The following is a 17,151-nucleotide window of genomic DNA, read 5'->3' on the forward strand; positions in this document are numbered from 1 at the left end:
CCTACCTTTCTTCCATGTGCTTCTGATTCAAGCTCATCAGGCTACTTGATTTTACTACAGTAAAATCCTCTATTGGGTCTATCCCAATGAATTTTTTTTTCTCTGTCTGCAATGTTTATTGCTGCACTGATTATCACACTAGAGGCCCGGTACACGAAAATTTGTGATTTGTGTACTGGGGGGTATGGGGGGTGTCCCTTAGCCTGGCCTGCCCCCTCTCACAGTTCGGGAGCCCTCAGGGGATGTCCTACTGATAGCACAGGGAGTGGGCCTAACCACAGTCTGGCCTCCCTCTGTGGGAGGCAACTGGGCTGATCAGGGGAAGGCGCCGCCCCCATCACCCTGCTGCTGCTGCCACTGCCGGCTGTGAGGACTGAGTCCCGGGCCTCACAGCTGCCAGGGCTCATGGCTGCCTGAGCCCGGGGCCTTGTAGCCACTGGAGCTCACGGCTGCCTGAGCCCACGGCTGTCGTGAGCCCATGGCTTCTGTGAGCCCTGGGCCTCGCAGCCACTGTGGCTTTGTCCAGATGGATGTCTGGAAGATGTCCGCCCTAATTAGCATATTACCCTTTTATTAGTATAGATTACTAGTTACCTCAAAAAAGCGAAGAAACTGTAACACAAGTTTAATAATTAGCCTAGGCTGGAGACTGGACAAGATGTCAAAGACAAGTGTTCTTTGCACTATACTAGAACTTCTCAACTTTTCTAGTGGGTACTCCTGTTGAAAGAATTAAACTACTATTCTAGAGGTCAGGAAGACATGGACACAAGCTGCTCCTACCAGCTTGGAATATCCTGCTTTATCTTAAATCATTGTCAAAACTCTGAACAAGTCGAGATGAGGACAGTAGCCCCTCAAATAAAGAATTTCCTTTAGCTCAGCCAGAGTGGCTCAGTGGTTGAGTGTCGACCAAGGAACCAGAAGGTCACGGTACAATTCCCAGACAGGGCACATACCCAGGTTGAGAGCTCGATCCCCAGTGTGGGGCATGAGAAAGGCAGCCAATCAATGATTCTCTCCCATCACTGATGTTTCTATTTATCTCTCTCTCTCCATCTCCCTTCCTTTATGAAATCAATACAAAATATATATTTTTTAAAAGAATTCCCTTTACTTTAAATCATAAAGATAAATCTAAATTTGTCTGTTCTGTTTCTCTGCAAATCCACTCCAGCAATCTTCAGCCTTCATTTTCATCATTATATACAAGACGCTGTGTCATACCAATGCTGCATTTATTATTTTCACACAGTGAAACCAAGCACTGCCAATGTGTTTAAGAACTGCTGCCCTGAGGCCTAATCTCCAAAATTTATAGGGAACTCATACAACTTAACAAAAGGAAGATAAACAATCCAATCAAAAAATGGGCAAAGGACCTAAATAGACACCTTTCAAAAGAGGACATTCAGAAAGCCAAGAGACATATGAAAACATGCTCAAAGTCACTAATCATCCGAGAGATGCAAATCAAAACAACAATGAGGTACCATCTCACACCTGTCAGACTGGCTATCATCAACAAATCAACAAATGACAAGTGCTGGAGAGGATGTGGAGAAAAAGGAACACTTGTGCACTGCTGGTGGGAATGCAGACTGGTGCAGCCACTATGGAAGACAGTATCGAGTTTCCTTAAAAAACTGAAAATGGAACTCCCATTTGACCCTGTGATCCCACTTCTAGGAATATATCCCAAGAAACCAGAAACACCAATCAGAAAGGATATATGCACCCCTATGTTCATAGCAGCACAATTCACCATAGCTAAGATCTGGAAACAGCCTAAGTGCCCATCAGTAGATGAATGGATTAGAAAACTGTGGTACATCTACACGATGGAATACTATGCTGCTCTAAAAAGGAAGGAACTCTTACCATTTGCAACATCATGGATGGAACTGGAGAGCATTATGCTAAGTGAAATAAGCCAGTCAATGAAGGAAAAATACCACATGATCTCACTCATTCATGGATAATAGAGACCATTATAAACTTTTGAACAATAATAGATACAGAGGCAGAGCTGCCTCAAACAGATTGTCAAACTGCAGCGGGAAGGCCGGGGAGGGTTGGGGGGCAGGAGGTAGGGGGGTAAGAGATCAACTAAAGGACTTGTATGCATGCATATAAGCATAACCAATGGACATAAGACACTGGGGGATAGGGGAGGCTGGGGGACTGTCTAGGGCGGGGGGATAAAATGGACACATATGTAATACCCTTTGTAATACTTTAAGCAATAAATAAATAAAAAAGAAAAGTAAAAAAAAAAGAAAAGAACTGCTGCCCTGAGAGCTCAACAAAGATCACTAACATGAAAAATTTAAGTATAAAAGGAAATCCAGGTATCCTAGGCCAAACTTTAGTTTTCTTAGGACAAACTTGAGTAGGGCTTCTCAATGTGGGCACAAGCTGAAAAATTAGGCCAGGTAATTCCTTGTTATGGGGGTCTTTTCTATGCAGTGTGGGTTGTTTACCCTTTACCTACAGGATGTCAATAGCATTCTACCCCCAGTTGTGAGAACCAAAAATCTCCAGGCACTGCCAAATGTCCCCCAGAGGCAAAATTGTCCCGTTTAGTTAGTGCTCCAGAGCAACGATTTTCAGCTGGTGTGCCACAAGAATTTTTAAAACATGAAATACCTCTTTAGTCAGGGGCACTGACTTCTTTTCCCTTTCTCTTAGGCCAGTGATTGGCAAACTGCAGCCCCTTGAGTGTGGCTCTTCCACAAAATACCACGTGCGGGCGCACACGTACAATATGATTGAAACTTCGTGGCCACACTCAAGGGGCCAAAGAGCCGCATGTGACTCGCGAGCCACAGTTTGCCGACCACTACCTTAGGCTGTCAAATAAAAAAAGACAACAGCCAGCACAACGATAGTTGTCCAGTGTGAATGAATCAAAATTTTACCTATTTTTTTGTTAGATCTGCAAAAAAATACACATTTTGGTGTGCTGCATAATTTTAGTAATTAGTTTACGTGCGTCATGAGATGAAAAAGGTTGAAAATCGTTGCTCTAGAGTAGGGGTCCTCAAACTACGGCCCACAGGCCACATACAAATACAAGTATTGTATTTGTTCCCGTTTTGTTTTTTTACTTCAAAATAAGATATGTGCAGTGTGCATAGGAATTTGTTCATAGTTTTTTTTTAAACTATAGTCCAGCCCTCCAACGGTCTGAGGGACAGTGAACCGGCCACCTGTTTAAAAAGTTTGAGGACCCCTGCTCTAGAGCAAGCATGTCTAACTCAAAAGGCTAACATGGGACAAATAAACAAGGCATGCGGCCCACGAGCTGTGAGTTTGACATGCTTGCTCCAGGGTGACATGCTATATTGGTTTTTCTGAAGGGTGAACTTTATTAGGAAAGCTCACCCGAGCCAGTTTGGCTCAGTGACTAGAGCCACTGGCCGGTGGACTGAAGGGTCCTAGATTTGATTTTGGTCCAGGGCACATGCCAAGGTTGTGGGCTCAATCCCCAGTGGGGGGGTGTGCAGAAGGCGGCCAATCAGTGATTCTCTCTCATCATTGATGTTTCTATCTCTCTCTCCCTTTCCGAAATCAATAAAAATAATTTTAGAAAAGGTATGAGAACAAAGCATAGATGTTTAAAATGTATTGGAAAGCTCAAGCATCTTACTCTAGGAAAGTCGTGGGAGAAAAGAGGAGACCTCTTTCCATTTGCACGGGCACCAGTATAAAAGAAAAGAGTATCTGTGGCTTCTTGATGCTGATTTTCCATAAGAAAATAAACTGAGTGGGATTTGATTTAAGTTCCTTACCAAAATATTGCAGGTGAGGCTTTAAAAACAACCAGACATTTAAGACTGTACTTCTGTGTGTTGGGGGAAGGGAGTGAAGAAAGAAAAGAAGCTATGGCTGAGTCCCTACTTAGATGGCTACATTTGGTCTCTAGTCTAACAACATTGTGACAAAAGGAGATAGCTCAACATGACACTATCCTATTTTGGCATTGTATAATCAGCGGTTCTCAACCTGTGGGTCACGACCCCTTTGGCGGTCGAACAACCCGTTCACAGGGGTCATATCAGATGTTTACATTACGATTCATAACAGAAGCAACATTACAGTTATGAAGTAGCAATGAAAATAATTTTATAATTGGGTCACAACATGAGGAACTGTATTTAAAGGGCCAGAAGGTTGAGAACCACTGGAAATGAACATAACCTCCTCTATTCCACCAATCACCACCCAAAATGAACAGTAAAGACTATATGCAAACATTCAAACAATCCCAAGAAGACAAGGAGACTTCAACATCTACAATTCCGAAAGTTTAGCTTCAGTGTTTAATAAAAGGCAGCTCTCTACCCTTGGCAGCTGTTAGTGTTTGCTAATAAGTGAGAAAGCAAACTCAGAATCCTGTGGAAGTTACCCAAGACAAAAGCTTTGGCAGAAGTGGAGTGGGGTGGAGTTGGCATGTGAACACACATGCACAAACTGATTTATGTTTTCAATATTTAAGAATATTTTTATCTTTACCTTAAAAAAAATCAACTCTGCTTACCATATTCCACTATTACTGCTTTTAAGCTTGTACAATTTTGTTTCCCGAGGAAACCACACTATAAGTTGTTTTAAGTAACCTCCTAAAGATCTAGCTAAAATGAAGTTAGATTGATGATATAAACTGTGCAGTAAAGTGCCATGAGCTTCAGATTTCCCATCTGTAAAGTGGGCATAAATAAAATTTACTTCTGAAGTCGCTGTGAGGATCAAATGAAGTCCTGTGTGGCCAGTATCTGGGCACCTAGAATATACTCAATAAATTGTTACTATTGCTACAGTTACAACTATGTCAACTTCTCTGAAACTCCTGTTTCTTCTACCAACTCTAGGGAACCAGAGTGATGCAAACACAGGCAAGTATAAACTGTGATAAAGCAGGGTAGGGCCAAAGAAAAATTGAAAATGTTGTGCGTTGTGTTTGAGAATTCCTGTGTTAATTACATCTGGTATTCAGCAGCTCATGATGAAAGCCAATGTTACTTGCTGCAAAAAAAATTAAGAAAAGAAAAAAAGACAGAAAGAGGAAAAAAGAAAACCACAGAAATAATAAGACAGACTAGAACGAGGGTCACACATGCTATGTAATTCTACAATGACAACACTCTCCTAACTCTCCCAAAGAAGCGCCGGGTTAGATTTCATTGTTGATCTAATTAACTACATTCCACCGGAAACAATTTTTCTTCCCAGTAGCCAAAAACGTCTGAATTTCCCTAATACAGCAATGCCTTCCCAGAAAGATTCCGTACTAGGAATCTACGCCCCCCACCCCCCCCAAAAAAAAAGCAAATGCTCTTCAATTCTTATTTTCTGGCGTAAGTAAATAAGGGAATAGGCAGTTGAAATGAAGTTGCTGAGAAGTATACTGCCCAAAAGTTCCCTGAAGGGCCCTCAGAATATGTGCCATTCAGAGGGTCCTGATGACACTACAACCAAGTAGCCATCCCACCTCCCACCGGGGCCGCGCGCCATGGCACCTCCTCCACGGTTGCTGACCTTCCGTTGGTTCCTGGTAGGTCGGCCAGAAAACGTGTCTTAATCCAGTCACCATCTTTCCAGCAATGAAATCAGGGGTGGCTGGAGGACCTTGGGGCTTCTAGTGCAAGCCCTCATTTCACAGAGGAGCCCGAGGCAGGCCGTGAAGGGAGCTCAGCCCTTTGATGTGAAAGCTCCGGATCCCAGGCACGATGCCGGCCGCGCACACGCACACGCACTCGGGAAGGGGCCAGGGGGCCTGGGCCCTTCGACGGCCTGCCATCCCCCCGGCTCTTCCAGGAACTGTGACCTTGAGCACCTCCAGTCCAGGGTCTCAATCTCCATCCCCATCTGTGCAATGGGAGCGAGAGCCCCCCGACCTGGGGCTGTTGGGCAGGAGCCTACGTGCTGGGGCCCGTTCCCGGTCTCCCGGGCTCCCACGCTCCCGGCCCGCCGCACCCCCCGCGCCCCCCGCGCCCGGCGCTCGCGGCACCCACCCACCTGCACGTTGGGGAAGGCGGTCTTGAGCAGGTAGAACATCTTGCGGTTGGACAGCACGTCCCCGCTGGTCATCTTGTCGTCGGCCCCCTCGCGCGTCTTCCCCTTGGACTTCTCGTGCAGGGCGTTGCTTTCGCGAACGCGCCGCACCTCGTCGCCCCCGCGGACGGCGGCCAGCACCGACACGGCCAGCATCTCGCGCAGGTCCACGGTGCCGCCGTCGGCCGCGGCCACGGGCCCCGCCGGGCCGCCCGCGGGCTCGCCGCCCAGGCCGAAGAGGCTGAAGCGGCCGGCCAGGAAGCCCGAGTAGAGGTGGTAGAGCACGCCGAGCCCCAGCAAGCAGAACACGGCCACCCCCAGGGGGGACAGGCGGATGCCCATGGGGGCCATGGCGCCGGAGGCCGGGCGCTCCGGGCGGCGGCCTTCACGGGCCTCCCCGCGCAGCCGCCGCGCTCCCTCCCGGGCCGGGCACCGCGCGCTCTACACCGGCGCCCGCTCCCCGGCGCCCGCGCGCCCCATCGCTCCTTCCCGGGAAAGGCTGAGCCGCGCCGCGGGGCGCACCTTGGCCGTCCCGCGTGCCCCACTCGCCAGGACTGTGCAGCCGGGTCTCACATCCACGTTCGCCAACTGCCGGGAGGTGAAAGGGTAGCGTGGGTGTGTATCCGGGTTACGCCAAGGGGCGGGGCGAGAGTAAGGGGCGGGGCGATCTGGGGGCGGGGCGGGCCGGCTGGCTGCGTGCTTCTGCTCCGAGAGGTGTTGGACCGGCTGCCTCCTTTCTTTGGGAGGGCGCAGGGTGTGGGCTTGCAAATCGCTGCTGGGTATGGGAAGCTGCCTTCCACTTCCACGCAAGGAAGGCTACTGACTGCCCTGTGAACATTTAATCTCCCCTTGAACGCCAATGTATGGCTGAACTAAAGGAACACAGGAAAATAAAAGTCATTTTAAGAGAGATCTGCAGGGTTTTTTCATCAGCGCTTGTGTTTTTTAATCTGCTCCCTGCACTCTTGCAGGCATAGCAATAGGTGAGCTGTGCCAGGAGGAATTTTACTTGCCTCTTTATTCTGTTAGCATCTCTTGTAATCTAAATGCTTGTGCGTTTTTATCGGTATATATAGACATCATGCCTTACCTCTACCTGATAGTATAAACCATCCTCTGTATCAGTGATTTTCAACCTTTTTCATCTCATGGCACACATAAACGAATCACTAAAATTCTGCGGCACACCAAAAGATATATTTTTTTTGCAGATCTGAAAAAAAAAAGATATAATTTAGATTCATTCACACTGGACAGCGTTGTGTTAGCTGTTGTCATTATTTTTTTTATTTGACAATCTAAAGGAAAAGAGGTTAGTGCCCCTGGCTAAATAGTTTAGAAATGTTTTAGAAATTTTTGTGGCACCCCAGTGTGCCTCCTGCAGCACACTGGTTGAAAATGGCTGCTATATGTAGCTAGAAAGCATACCTTGTTCCCGGGCTTTCATAATGAAAAAATACTTCATCCTTCTCTCACTTTCAAGGACATGTATTTATACTTTCCTCCCAGAGGTTGAGGAGGCAGAGAAATTGCCTGAGCAAGTCCACTTGATATAAAGTTCGTCCCAGGATGGTCAGTCAAGATAGAACATACAATCTTTGAGTCAACATAAGCCCTCCAAATGTACTTACAGGAGCATTTAATAGAAATAACTGCCTTCTACTATGTTGCTGATATTTAAATTTTAATTGGTGTTATAATTAGTGTGGATAAGCTTACCATCCATCTCAAAAGTGAATATTAAGATGTGCAGTATCATTCTTAAATGTTAGAATATTTACATAAAATGAACTGAAAATGCAGCCTATTTTACTGTTGAAAGCCAAAAGTCATTGGTTTTAAGTGGGCTTTAATATTAAGGAAATTAGAAACTGCAAGTTGGGATTCCAAACATCCATTGCTAGGCAAGTCATTAGAGACAGCCTGACCTTTACCACTTGGAGTTAAGGGCATCTGTATAATTTGCATACGGATATACAGATACAATAAACAAAGATTATTGATCGCTTGGTTTCCCTGCCAGCAATCTGTAACAAGCTTAAAAATAATCACAGCACAAAATCAAGTACAAATACAAATCGATGAAAGAACAGTTCCTGGAGTGTTGGCAGCACCAGACAAAGGAACTGGCACTGTCCTTGTTAGCTTTTGGGAGCATCTCCAAAATTAGACAAAGCTCCTCTCAGTAGAAATCTGAAAGTGAAGGTCACCAAATCCAAGGATAAATATAAAGATTAAGACATAAAATATGTAAGGTGTCAACTCAACAGAACCCCCTGAAACTGCACTATGAGCTCGACAAAACGTATGAGTTGGGTAAGTAGTTATGAAAATATTTAAAGCATTGTTGGAAACCTGGTTGAGGTTTGTAAAAATAAACTGAACATTGTTTTCCAAGGATATTGGAAAGGAGAATCAAACCGTGGTCACCGTGACACTATGCGAAGCATCAGTGAGACAACTAGAGAGATACTAAAGCTCTGAAGCATTTTCGCTATGAGAAAGGGATTTAATAATTGAGAGAGAAGATGCCAAGGCATGTGAAAAGAATGAGAGCGAGTTTAAAGGTCAGAGTTTCAAGAGGTGACAACTGATGAAAGATAACATGTAATCATTAGCAACTTCATGCCAACAAGGAAAATATTAATTAATTACATGGGGGACAGTAATGCTGTCTTAAAACCTTCATAGGCATTTAAAGGAAACTTGCATTTCCAGTAACAAGTTGTTAGAACCTTTAAAAATGTGTTTATACGAATGAAAATTATATGAAAGTTAATGTAGAATAATTTGCTAATTTGTGGATTGTGCATTGAGTTAAACTGGTCTTCCAAAAACAACCTTTTCTCTAGTTGTTGAGGAAGATGTGGACTACCTAATATTTCTTCTGTGTAAATACTAATAGCAACAAAAATTGACATACAGTAGAAACTTGTTGTTGTTTATCTCACCTGATGATGTTTTTTCCCATTGATTTTTTTTTAGAGAGAGTGAAGTGAGGAAGGTAAGGAGAGAGAGAGAGAGAGAGAGAGAGAGAGAGAGAGACTATGAGTTGCCTCCTGCACCTGCTACCCTTTGGTGCAAGGGTTGATGCTCCAACAACTGAGAAACACTGGCCAGGGCTATAGTAGGAACTTCTTTAATCGCCTTCCAATTTACCGGCTTGCTAAATACTGCTCCCCACCACCTGTGTGGTCACACCTAGTAAGGTTAAGTGCTCTTGGGGCACCTGCCCCCTTTCACTCCCACTAGTAGAACTTTATATACTCTTGAGTTAGTTTTTCAATCCCATTTTGACATTGTGGCTATTATTATAAATACATATAAATTAAATATTATGTAAAACAAGCAAATGTTAATGTAAATATGAAGCTGAAAGCTTTGGATGACTTGATATAGGTGAGTTGCTTAAAAACAAAAATTGCCATTAAATTAGATTTGGAGCAAAAACTGTAGTTGATTGTGAAGAAAAGAATCAAAAGTTTAAACAGATGCTGAAAGTAGATTGCTTAATTTATAAGAACCTAAGGTGATCATCCTAGATGATGCATTACTCATCAGGTTGAAATAAGTGAATGGATAAAAGATAAGATGTGGTATACACACAACAGGATATTACTCAGCCATAAAAAGATTGAAATCTTGCTATTTGTGACAACATGTATGGACCTTGAGGTCATTATGCTAAGTTAAATAAGTGAGACAGAGAAGGACAAATACCATATGATCTCACTTACTAGTATAAGTGGAAACTAGAAAAACAAAATAAATGAGTAAAACAAAACAGATACAGATCCGCTGATATAGAGAACAAGCTGATGTTTGTCAAGGGTGGTGGTGAATGGGAATAAACATTTTTTAAGTCACAGGTTATATAATCCTATATAATAAAAGGCTAATATGCAAATCGACCAAACAGCGGAACAACGGTTCCCTATGATGCGCACTGACCACCAGGGGGCAGACGCGCAATGCAGGATCTGCCCCCTGGTGGTCAGTATGCTCCCACAGGGGCAGTGCCGCTCAGCCAGAAGCCCTGAGCTGGGCTCACAGCTGGTGAGGGCAGAGGATGTGGCGGGAGCCTCGCCCACCTCCCCAGTGAGCTAAGGATGTTTGGCTGACAGCTTAGGCCCACTGCCTAAGCTGTCAGTCAGACATCCCCCGAGGGCTCCAAGACTGCAAGAGGGCCCAGGCCAGGCTGAGGGACCCCCAGCCCCCACCAGTGCACAAATTTCATGCACCGGGCCTCTAGTTCCATTTATATTAAACATCCAGAATAGGTAAATCCACAGATACAGAAAGTAGATTAGTGCCTACAAGAGGCTGGTGGACGGAGGGAATGGGGGGTGATTGCTAATGGGCCCAGAGCTTCTTTGCCAGCTGATGAAATGTTCTGGAAATAGACAATAGTGTTTATGAGGGGAGAAAAAGAACTGCAAGTAGTGAATATATACAAAGAAAAGTCTGTCTTATATTAAAAGATAAGCAAGTGATAATATATGGACATCTTTTAAGTATTTAAGATGTCTAGGTTTTTTTTTTTTTATAATTTCCCACATTAGTTGTGCTTTCTCAATTAACTGACCCACTCCAGTCCTGATTACATCCAACAAAGGACCTCTCCTAGATGCCTGGATTTTGCAAGCTTTCTATAAATGCCATCTGTCCTCAAGCCCTCCATTATATGTGAAGTAAATAATACTTATTAGTGAAACATTATTAACATCGTAAATGATGAGGATATTTTGGTTTGTCTAAATGACTCCTGACCTCAAAATTTACCTTGGAGAAACAGTGTGTGTGTATGTGTGTGTGGTGAGAGAAAGAGAAATCTGCCAGTTAGTTTCCTTGTATTTTTCTTTTTTTTTTTTAAGTGCTTTTTAGGGGGACAATATAATTAATTAAAGGTTCAGGATAGTTGGACCCTAGGTAAAAATGTGTTTGCTACCATTCTGAGAAAGCAAAACAAAACAATAAACTGATGACATTTTTTCATGTTTAAATACTAAGCTTCCAAGAAGAGTATTATTTGTAGTCTTCCCTTAAATGTTCAATACTATAAAAATGATAATTCTTTTTTTTTTTTTTTTTTTTTTTTTTATAAACCAGTGATACTGTGTTTGGTTCTGTCATTAAAGTTGTATCTTTTGACAGCACAAGCAGTTCTTGGGACAGTGGCTTTCATATATTAAGATTGTGGATGGTCTATTTCTAATGCATGATCTACATCCGTTCTTATTTTTTATAATGCACAACCAGATTTATTTATACACACAATAATGAAGAAAAGCAGTTTTCTGTCAAATGGAGAAGATTGAGGAGCTGATTTTGGGATCTACTACAATGGAAAGACTTGCTTTGTTGCCTTCAGCAGGCCTTTTAAATGGGTCTTCTTGCTGGGCCAGCTTTTCTAATCCTTTATGATATCTAAGCTGGTGTTCCAGATAGCCTGTGTTCCCCAGGTGTTTGTCCAGGTACTTTCCCATGAAGCGAAAGAGACCAGTTTCATCATTGGCAGAAGCCACGGTGGTCAGGTCTAACAGGAGCTCAGTTAACTTGTTCTCCAACTCCAGAGCAGACTCCAGAGCAGAAGGCCAGCTCCCCAGTTATCTATCTCAGGCCTCTTAATCACTGGAAGGCAGATTTTACCCCAGGTTTTCTTAGATATCTTGGGAATTGCTTTGTTTGTTGCCGCTTCACCTGAGCTTGGTCTTAGAAGAATGCAGCAGGAAGAGGTGCTCCCATGTCTTCATTGTAATTAACAGGCATAGAAAAATAAGCATCACTGATGTGCAGCTCATAAGATGTCACCTGAATAATAGCAGCCCCACACTCTTCAGAGAGGAGCTTCTAGACCTGGGATCTCAGCTTTAGAGGAAACCAGGCATAAACATCCATTCCTAAAATTGTTTTCCACCAGGATTTAGAAATACTCAACTAAGTGGATAACTTTTTCAATTAATATAAAATAATTATGTTAGCATTAGAACCTTCTTCTATGGCCCTGATCTTTGCAACAATAATAGCGATTCTTATTAAATAGAGGCAATGTTGTAGGCACATGCAATAATTTACCCTTTGAAATTATAATCACTCTAAACTACACAAACTATATGAAGTCAGGTAGGTATTTTACATGTCTTTCGATCCTCTGACATAACTCAGATCCTTTTTATGTACAAACTCAGTAAATATTTATTAAACTGGACTTTTAAAACTAGTTCTAATAAAATTTTGTCTATTGTGTAAAGGATTTTTTAAAATATTAAATTTAAAGGTACATTAAAGACCAAACATTCATTTTGTCTCTTCAGAACATTTGTTTCACAAACATGTAAGTCATCAGAAATAAATATTTGCTTTGGAGCTGTGAAGATGTCAAATATTTGTTCATTTCTGTGTGTGCTTTTCATTAAATTCAATACTTGACAAAACATCAATTCACTTAGTAATGTAAAATTTTCCACATTTTATTCTCTCAGTCATGTGAATTCATATTACATATTTTGCACACTGTCTACCTGAAACCTAAGGTAAAAATCATATTCTTAAAACTCCATTTAGTTAAAAAATACAGTGCAGTATCTAAAATTTTCTCATCTGCAAAGAATAGCATTTGAATGGGTTTATCCATCATGAGTAGATTATAGTCTATGGAATTATGTTCATAATTTATAGTTGACCCTTGAACAACACAGGTTTGAACTGTGCAGGTCCATTTATACATATATTTTTTTCAGCACATATATTGGAAATTGAGGGGGGGGTGGGGGGTTGTGACAATTTTTTTAAAAAACTGGCAGCCAGACCTTATGATATTCTTAATAACATTTTCTTTTCTCTAGCTTACTCTTTTATAAGAATACTCTATTATATACATATAACATACAAAATAAGGGTTAATAGATTGTTTTATGTTATCAGTGAGTGTTCCAGTCAACAGTAGGCTATTAGTAAAGTTTTTGGAGAGTCAAAGTGGATTTTTGACTGCTTGGGGGGTCAGCGCCCATAACTCCCACATTGTTCAAGGGTTAACTATATGTTATGAAAGAACCCCAACATAACACACATTGCTATTGCACAGATTTGGGTATTATGTAAGGCAAGTCATGTCACCCAGAATGTAAGAACTCAATATATTTAGTAATATCTTAGCCAATGTGTCTCAAATGTTTGCCAATAAAAAATTTTTTAAAGATTTTATATGTAACTATAAGAAAAGTTTCACTACACAATGCTTACCCTTATTACACGAAATATTCTTTTATGTTTTAAACCCACTAAATTGATTTCATTATTCTATTAATGGGTCATTTGAGAGAGAGTTCTCTGTGAGTCGTTTCTGCTTGTCTTTCCAATAGAGGCACTGACTCCCTTTTCAAGGATGTTTGCTATACAAACATCCTTGAGCAACAAAGATGGTATCTCTCTCCAGAGCAAGGGACACATTTGTTTCCTTTATGTCCATCAGGCTTACTGCCAGTTATAAAAGCTTCCAGGTCCCTTTGCTCAAGGTTCTCTTCTGTAATGCAACCCATTGTGTGTGCAGGAATCTCCACATTTTTAGTGTCAGCCTGTGGGAAGTGGGGCTTGAGAATCAAGTGCAAAAGCTGACTTCTGAATGCCACACTGCTTTGTCTCTGAGCCAGAGAGCCTGGTGTCTTTTGCCAGCATCCGTGTTAGCTGCAAGTAGGGTGAAATCTCAGACCCCATATCATCAATTCCCATATCATCAGTTAAGTCATAAAGTCAACTTTTCCAATTTATTTCTTCATCTTAGTTGCAAAGCAAATAGAAAATATATGTTTTGCAGTATCAACTTACTAATTCTGTATTATGCAACAAGGCCTTTCAGAAGCACGATTCTCTTAGCAGAGCGAAGTCTCTTACTCATCTGTCTACCCGTGAGCATCATTCAGTCCAAGAGCCTCCTGCCTGTCCTTGAGGTTTTCATAGTTAGAAAAGACAAAAGACATACAGATTTCTCTAGGTGAAAAGGGTTTATCTAAGAATAGCTGCAGGAATGAGAAACCCCAGAAACATACTCCATATCTTAGAGTCATTCTGTGCCTCAGTGCTTCTGAAATTGTAATGTCCAGCAGATCATAATGCACTTTGAGAATGACTCATGGTCACGGAGAGTACAAAGCAGCTCCCGTGACCCACTTTTTCTTCCATGCCTCATGTTCACACCGCCACGAGGAGCTCTGGTTGGGTCACTTGTATTGGCAGTGCTTCACCCCAAGTTAGTTGTGTCATGCTGTCATTCTCACATACATTATGTGGGTGTCTTTGGCTCTGGTCTAGTCATTTCAGCCAGGGTAGCAGGGTTACTTTCATTTGAATTCCATACACATGGTAAAAGCCATAGCTGCTTGAAGAATAGTCTGATGTTGTTTTCCATTGCCCCATCTATTAGAGTTCTTCAAGTAACATCTTAACATCCTTATACTGAATGACAAAGCTACAAACATCTGCTAGGTGACCATCAAATCAGAAATTTCTAGAGGTTAAAGCACTAGAGAGATAATTCAGCTCCATCTCTTGATTTATGGGTGAGTCCACTGAGTTCCCCAGGAACCCTGGACTCTCACTTCCTGTTCTGTATAATTCTCACCTCATGCTTAGATACGGGCAACATAACCCTCCTTAGGAAGGCAGCAAGAGCACTGGCCTGGGCTTTCAGCACCTGCCAAGTGTCTGTTCTGTGGTGTGACACATTCTCTCTCTCTCTCTCTCTCTCTTTCTCTCTCAACTTAATTGAATCACTTTAGATTTGATTCATGATTTTCCCTTGCGAAACAAACCAATATATACCAATGAAACAGATCCTTAAGTGTTTGTAACTATCAAGTGGATGGCTCAAAACATTTCTCAGAAGAATATATATATATATATATATATATATATATATATATCACGTCAATAAAGTTTTGTGGTTAGTAAAAATATAGGTGTAGCCCTAACCGGTTTGGCTCAGTGGATACCGGTTTGGCTCAGTGGATAGAGCGTTGGCCTGCACACTCAAGGGTCCCAGGTTCGATTCCGGTCAAGGGCATGTACCTTGGTTGCGGGCACATCCCCAGTAGGGAGTGTGCAGGAGGCAGTTGATCGATGTTTCTCTCTCATCGATGTTTCTAACTCTCTGTCCCTCTCCCTTCCTCTCTGTAAAAATTCAATAAAATATATTTAAAAAAATATATAGGTGTAAAGGGCTTGATTAGTGCCTGTCATACAGTCCATGCTAAGTAAATTTTAGTGTTTATACTAAGAATTTAATATTTATGTATGTAAATGAATAAATTATTTCTAATTTAACTTTCGCTTATCTTGTATTGCTCCTTATTGCTTTGGGTAAAGTAGTCCCTGATAACTTCTAAATTTCTTGAACCTGGAGACCATGCACTTTTCATCCTCCACAATATACCTACAGAAATGCTGAACACACACTGTTCATTCAATAAATACTTACTGATTAGTTTAATGTTTTAGAGAAATACGTATTCCCCCTAATGAAACCCTGCAGTCTACTAGGAGACCGCTCTCCATGGGTCTCTTGTACTTTATACATCTGAAGAGCAGAGGCACTAACAGCTTTTGTCTTAGATTCCCCTTTTCAAGGAGGTTGATATAGAACAGCCTGGAAAATAGAGATAGTGACTCCACTGGAGCAGAGGGCAGGTTTGTTTGCTGCTCAGTATAGTGAAGATGTCACCCTACAGGGTGAAAAATGGGTAAGTTTGTATGCAGCCCTTTATAAAAGATTGCGGGATATTTAAGCTCAGGGTTTCTCAACTGTGATGCAAACCACTGAGTCCTCAGCATCCACGTGTGTCATCCCACCTTGTCCCTGTGGACATGGGGGCAGATGGACACAACAGGAACGTGTAGCTCAGGCTACTTGTCATTCTTATTGTTGGGTAATAAGCTTCTTTGTCTCTGACCCAGGAGTCTAGTGTCTCCTGGTAGCAGCCGTGACACTGTGGCAGGCTCACTTTTTAGCATGCAAGTAGAATAAAACCCGAGACCCTTCACCATTCTTGACCTGATGTTGGAAAGGCGAGCACATTTATTTAATCGCTCAGTTCTATATTGTTCCAACTCCATTTAGAGGTGTGAAAAGCTAAATAAACAAGACATTCAATTTTAAATCCTCTAGGCTCTGCAGACTAGAGTTCCACTTTCTCATGCTGCCTTTCAATATTGTTATTATGTTATTATTATTAGGACCTGCAAAACAGAACCCAGTGAAGAGATCCAATCATTTTTCTTTGAATTTTGCTCTTAAACATAAGGAGGGGTCTGCGGACATATTTAGAATACTTTCTCTAGCTACACAGCCTCGAGAATGTATGTGGTTGTGTATTTACCAGAGAGAAGATTCCAGGGAAGGTGAGCTGTTTTTTTTGTTTTGTTTTTTAAAGGAGTTTTGTTGTACTTAAAACACAATAGGATATGTGGCCAGGGTGATAAAGGTCCCCAAAACTGGGTAGTAAATATTGAAAGAAGAATCTAAGGAAGAGCCTCAAAAGGAAATGAATTGCTTCAAGGAACAGTGTTTCCCTCACCATGGGAAGGAGTGTGGGGCAGAATGGCTTCATCAGGCAGGTGGTTGAACTGGGTAAATTCTAAGATTTCCTGGCAGTTTAAGAGAGCTTAATGCAAAACGACTATTTATGTTGACTTAATACCTGTAATGTTGCTGTCCATGTAATTAATATATTTTGCCTGGTGCCTTGATAAACAGAGAGGCTCTTTCTGTTTGAATTTGCTTAATCCACTGACAGATGGATTTGTTGACAAAGACTGCTGTTTGTCTCTGACACTACTTCTACATTTACAGCCATGAGGCATGGCGTTTGCTACAGCATCAAAACAAAATACTCTTTTTGGTCTATCCATTCTCCAGTGAGACAATAGCAATTCTTAATTCTAGACAATATTATTAACCATTTTCTGCATGCCAACCAGTCTGTTAAGCACTTTCCATGTCATACCCCGTTTAATTCTTAGAACAAGCCTATGAAGTTGGCATTATATGACCCCATTTTTTCAGATAAGGAAACTATATTATAGAACATCATGTTGTTACCC

At 42.0% G+C, this 17,151-nt stretch overlaps 1 protein-coding gene across 1 annotated transcript in view; it reads right to left on the reverse strand.

Moving 5' to 3' along the window:
- Positions 1-6,653, reverse strand: part of BPNT2 (3'(2'), 5'-bisphosphate nucleotidase 2) — a 31,717-nt gene extending 25,064 nt beyond the window's left edge. The window contains exon 1 of the mRNA XM_081111589.1: positions 6,022-6,653. Within this exon, the coding sequence (XP_080967715.1) occupies positions 6,022-6,408 (387 nt within the window). The 5' untranslated portion in view covers positions 6,409-6,653. The remainder of the gene's footprint in view (positions 1-6,021) is intronic.
- Between the last annotated feature and the right edge of the window lie 10,498 nt (positions 6,654-17,151).

This window comes from Myotis nattereri (assembly GCF_964212035.1).
Source record: "Myotis nattereri genome assembly, chromosome: 17".
Lineage (NCBI taxonomy): Eukaryota > Metazoa > Chordata > Mammalia > Chiroptera > Vespertilionidae > Myotis > Myotis nattereri.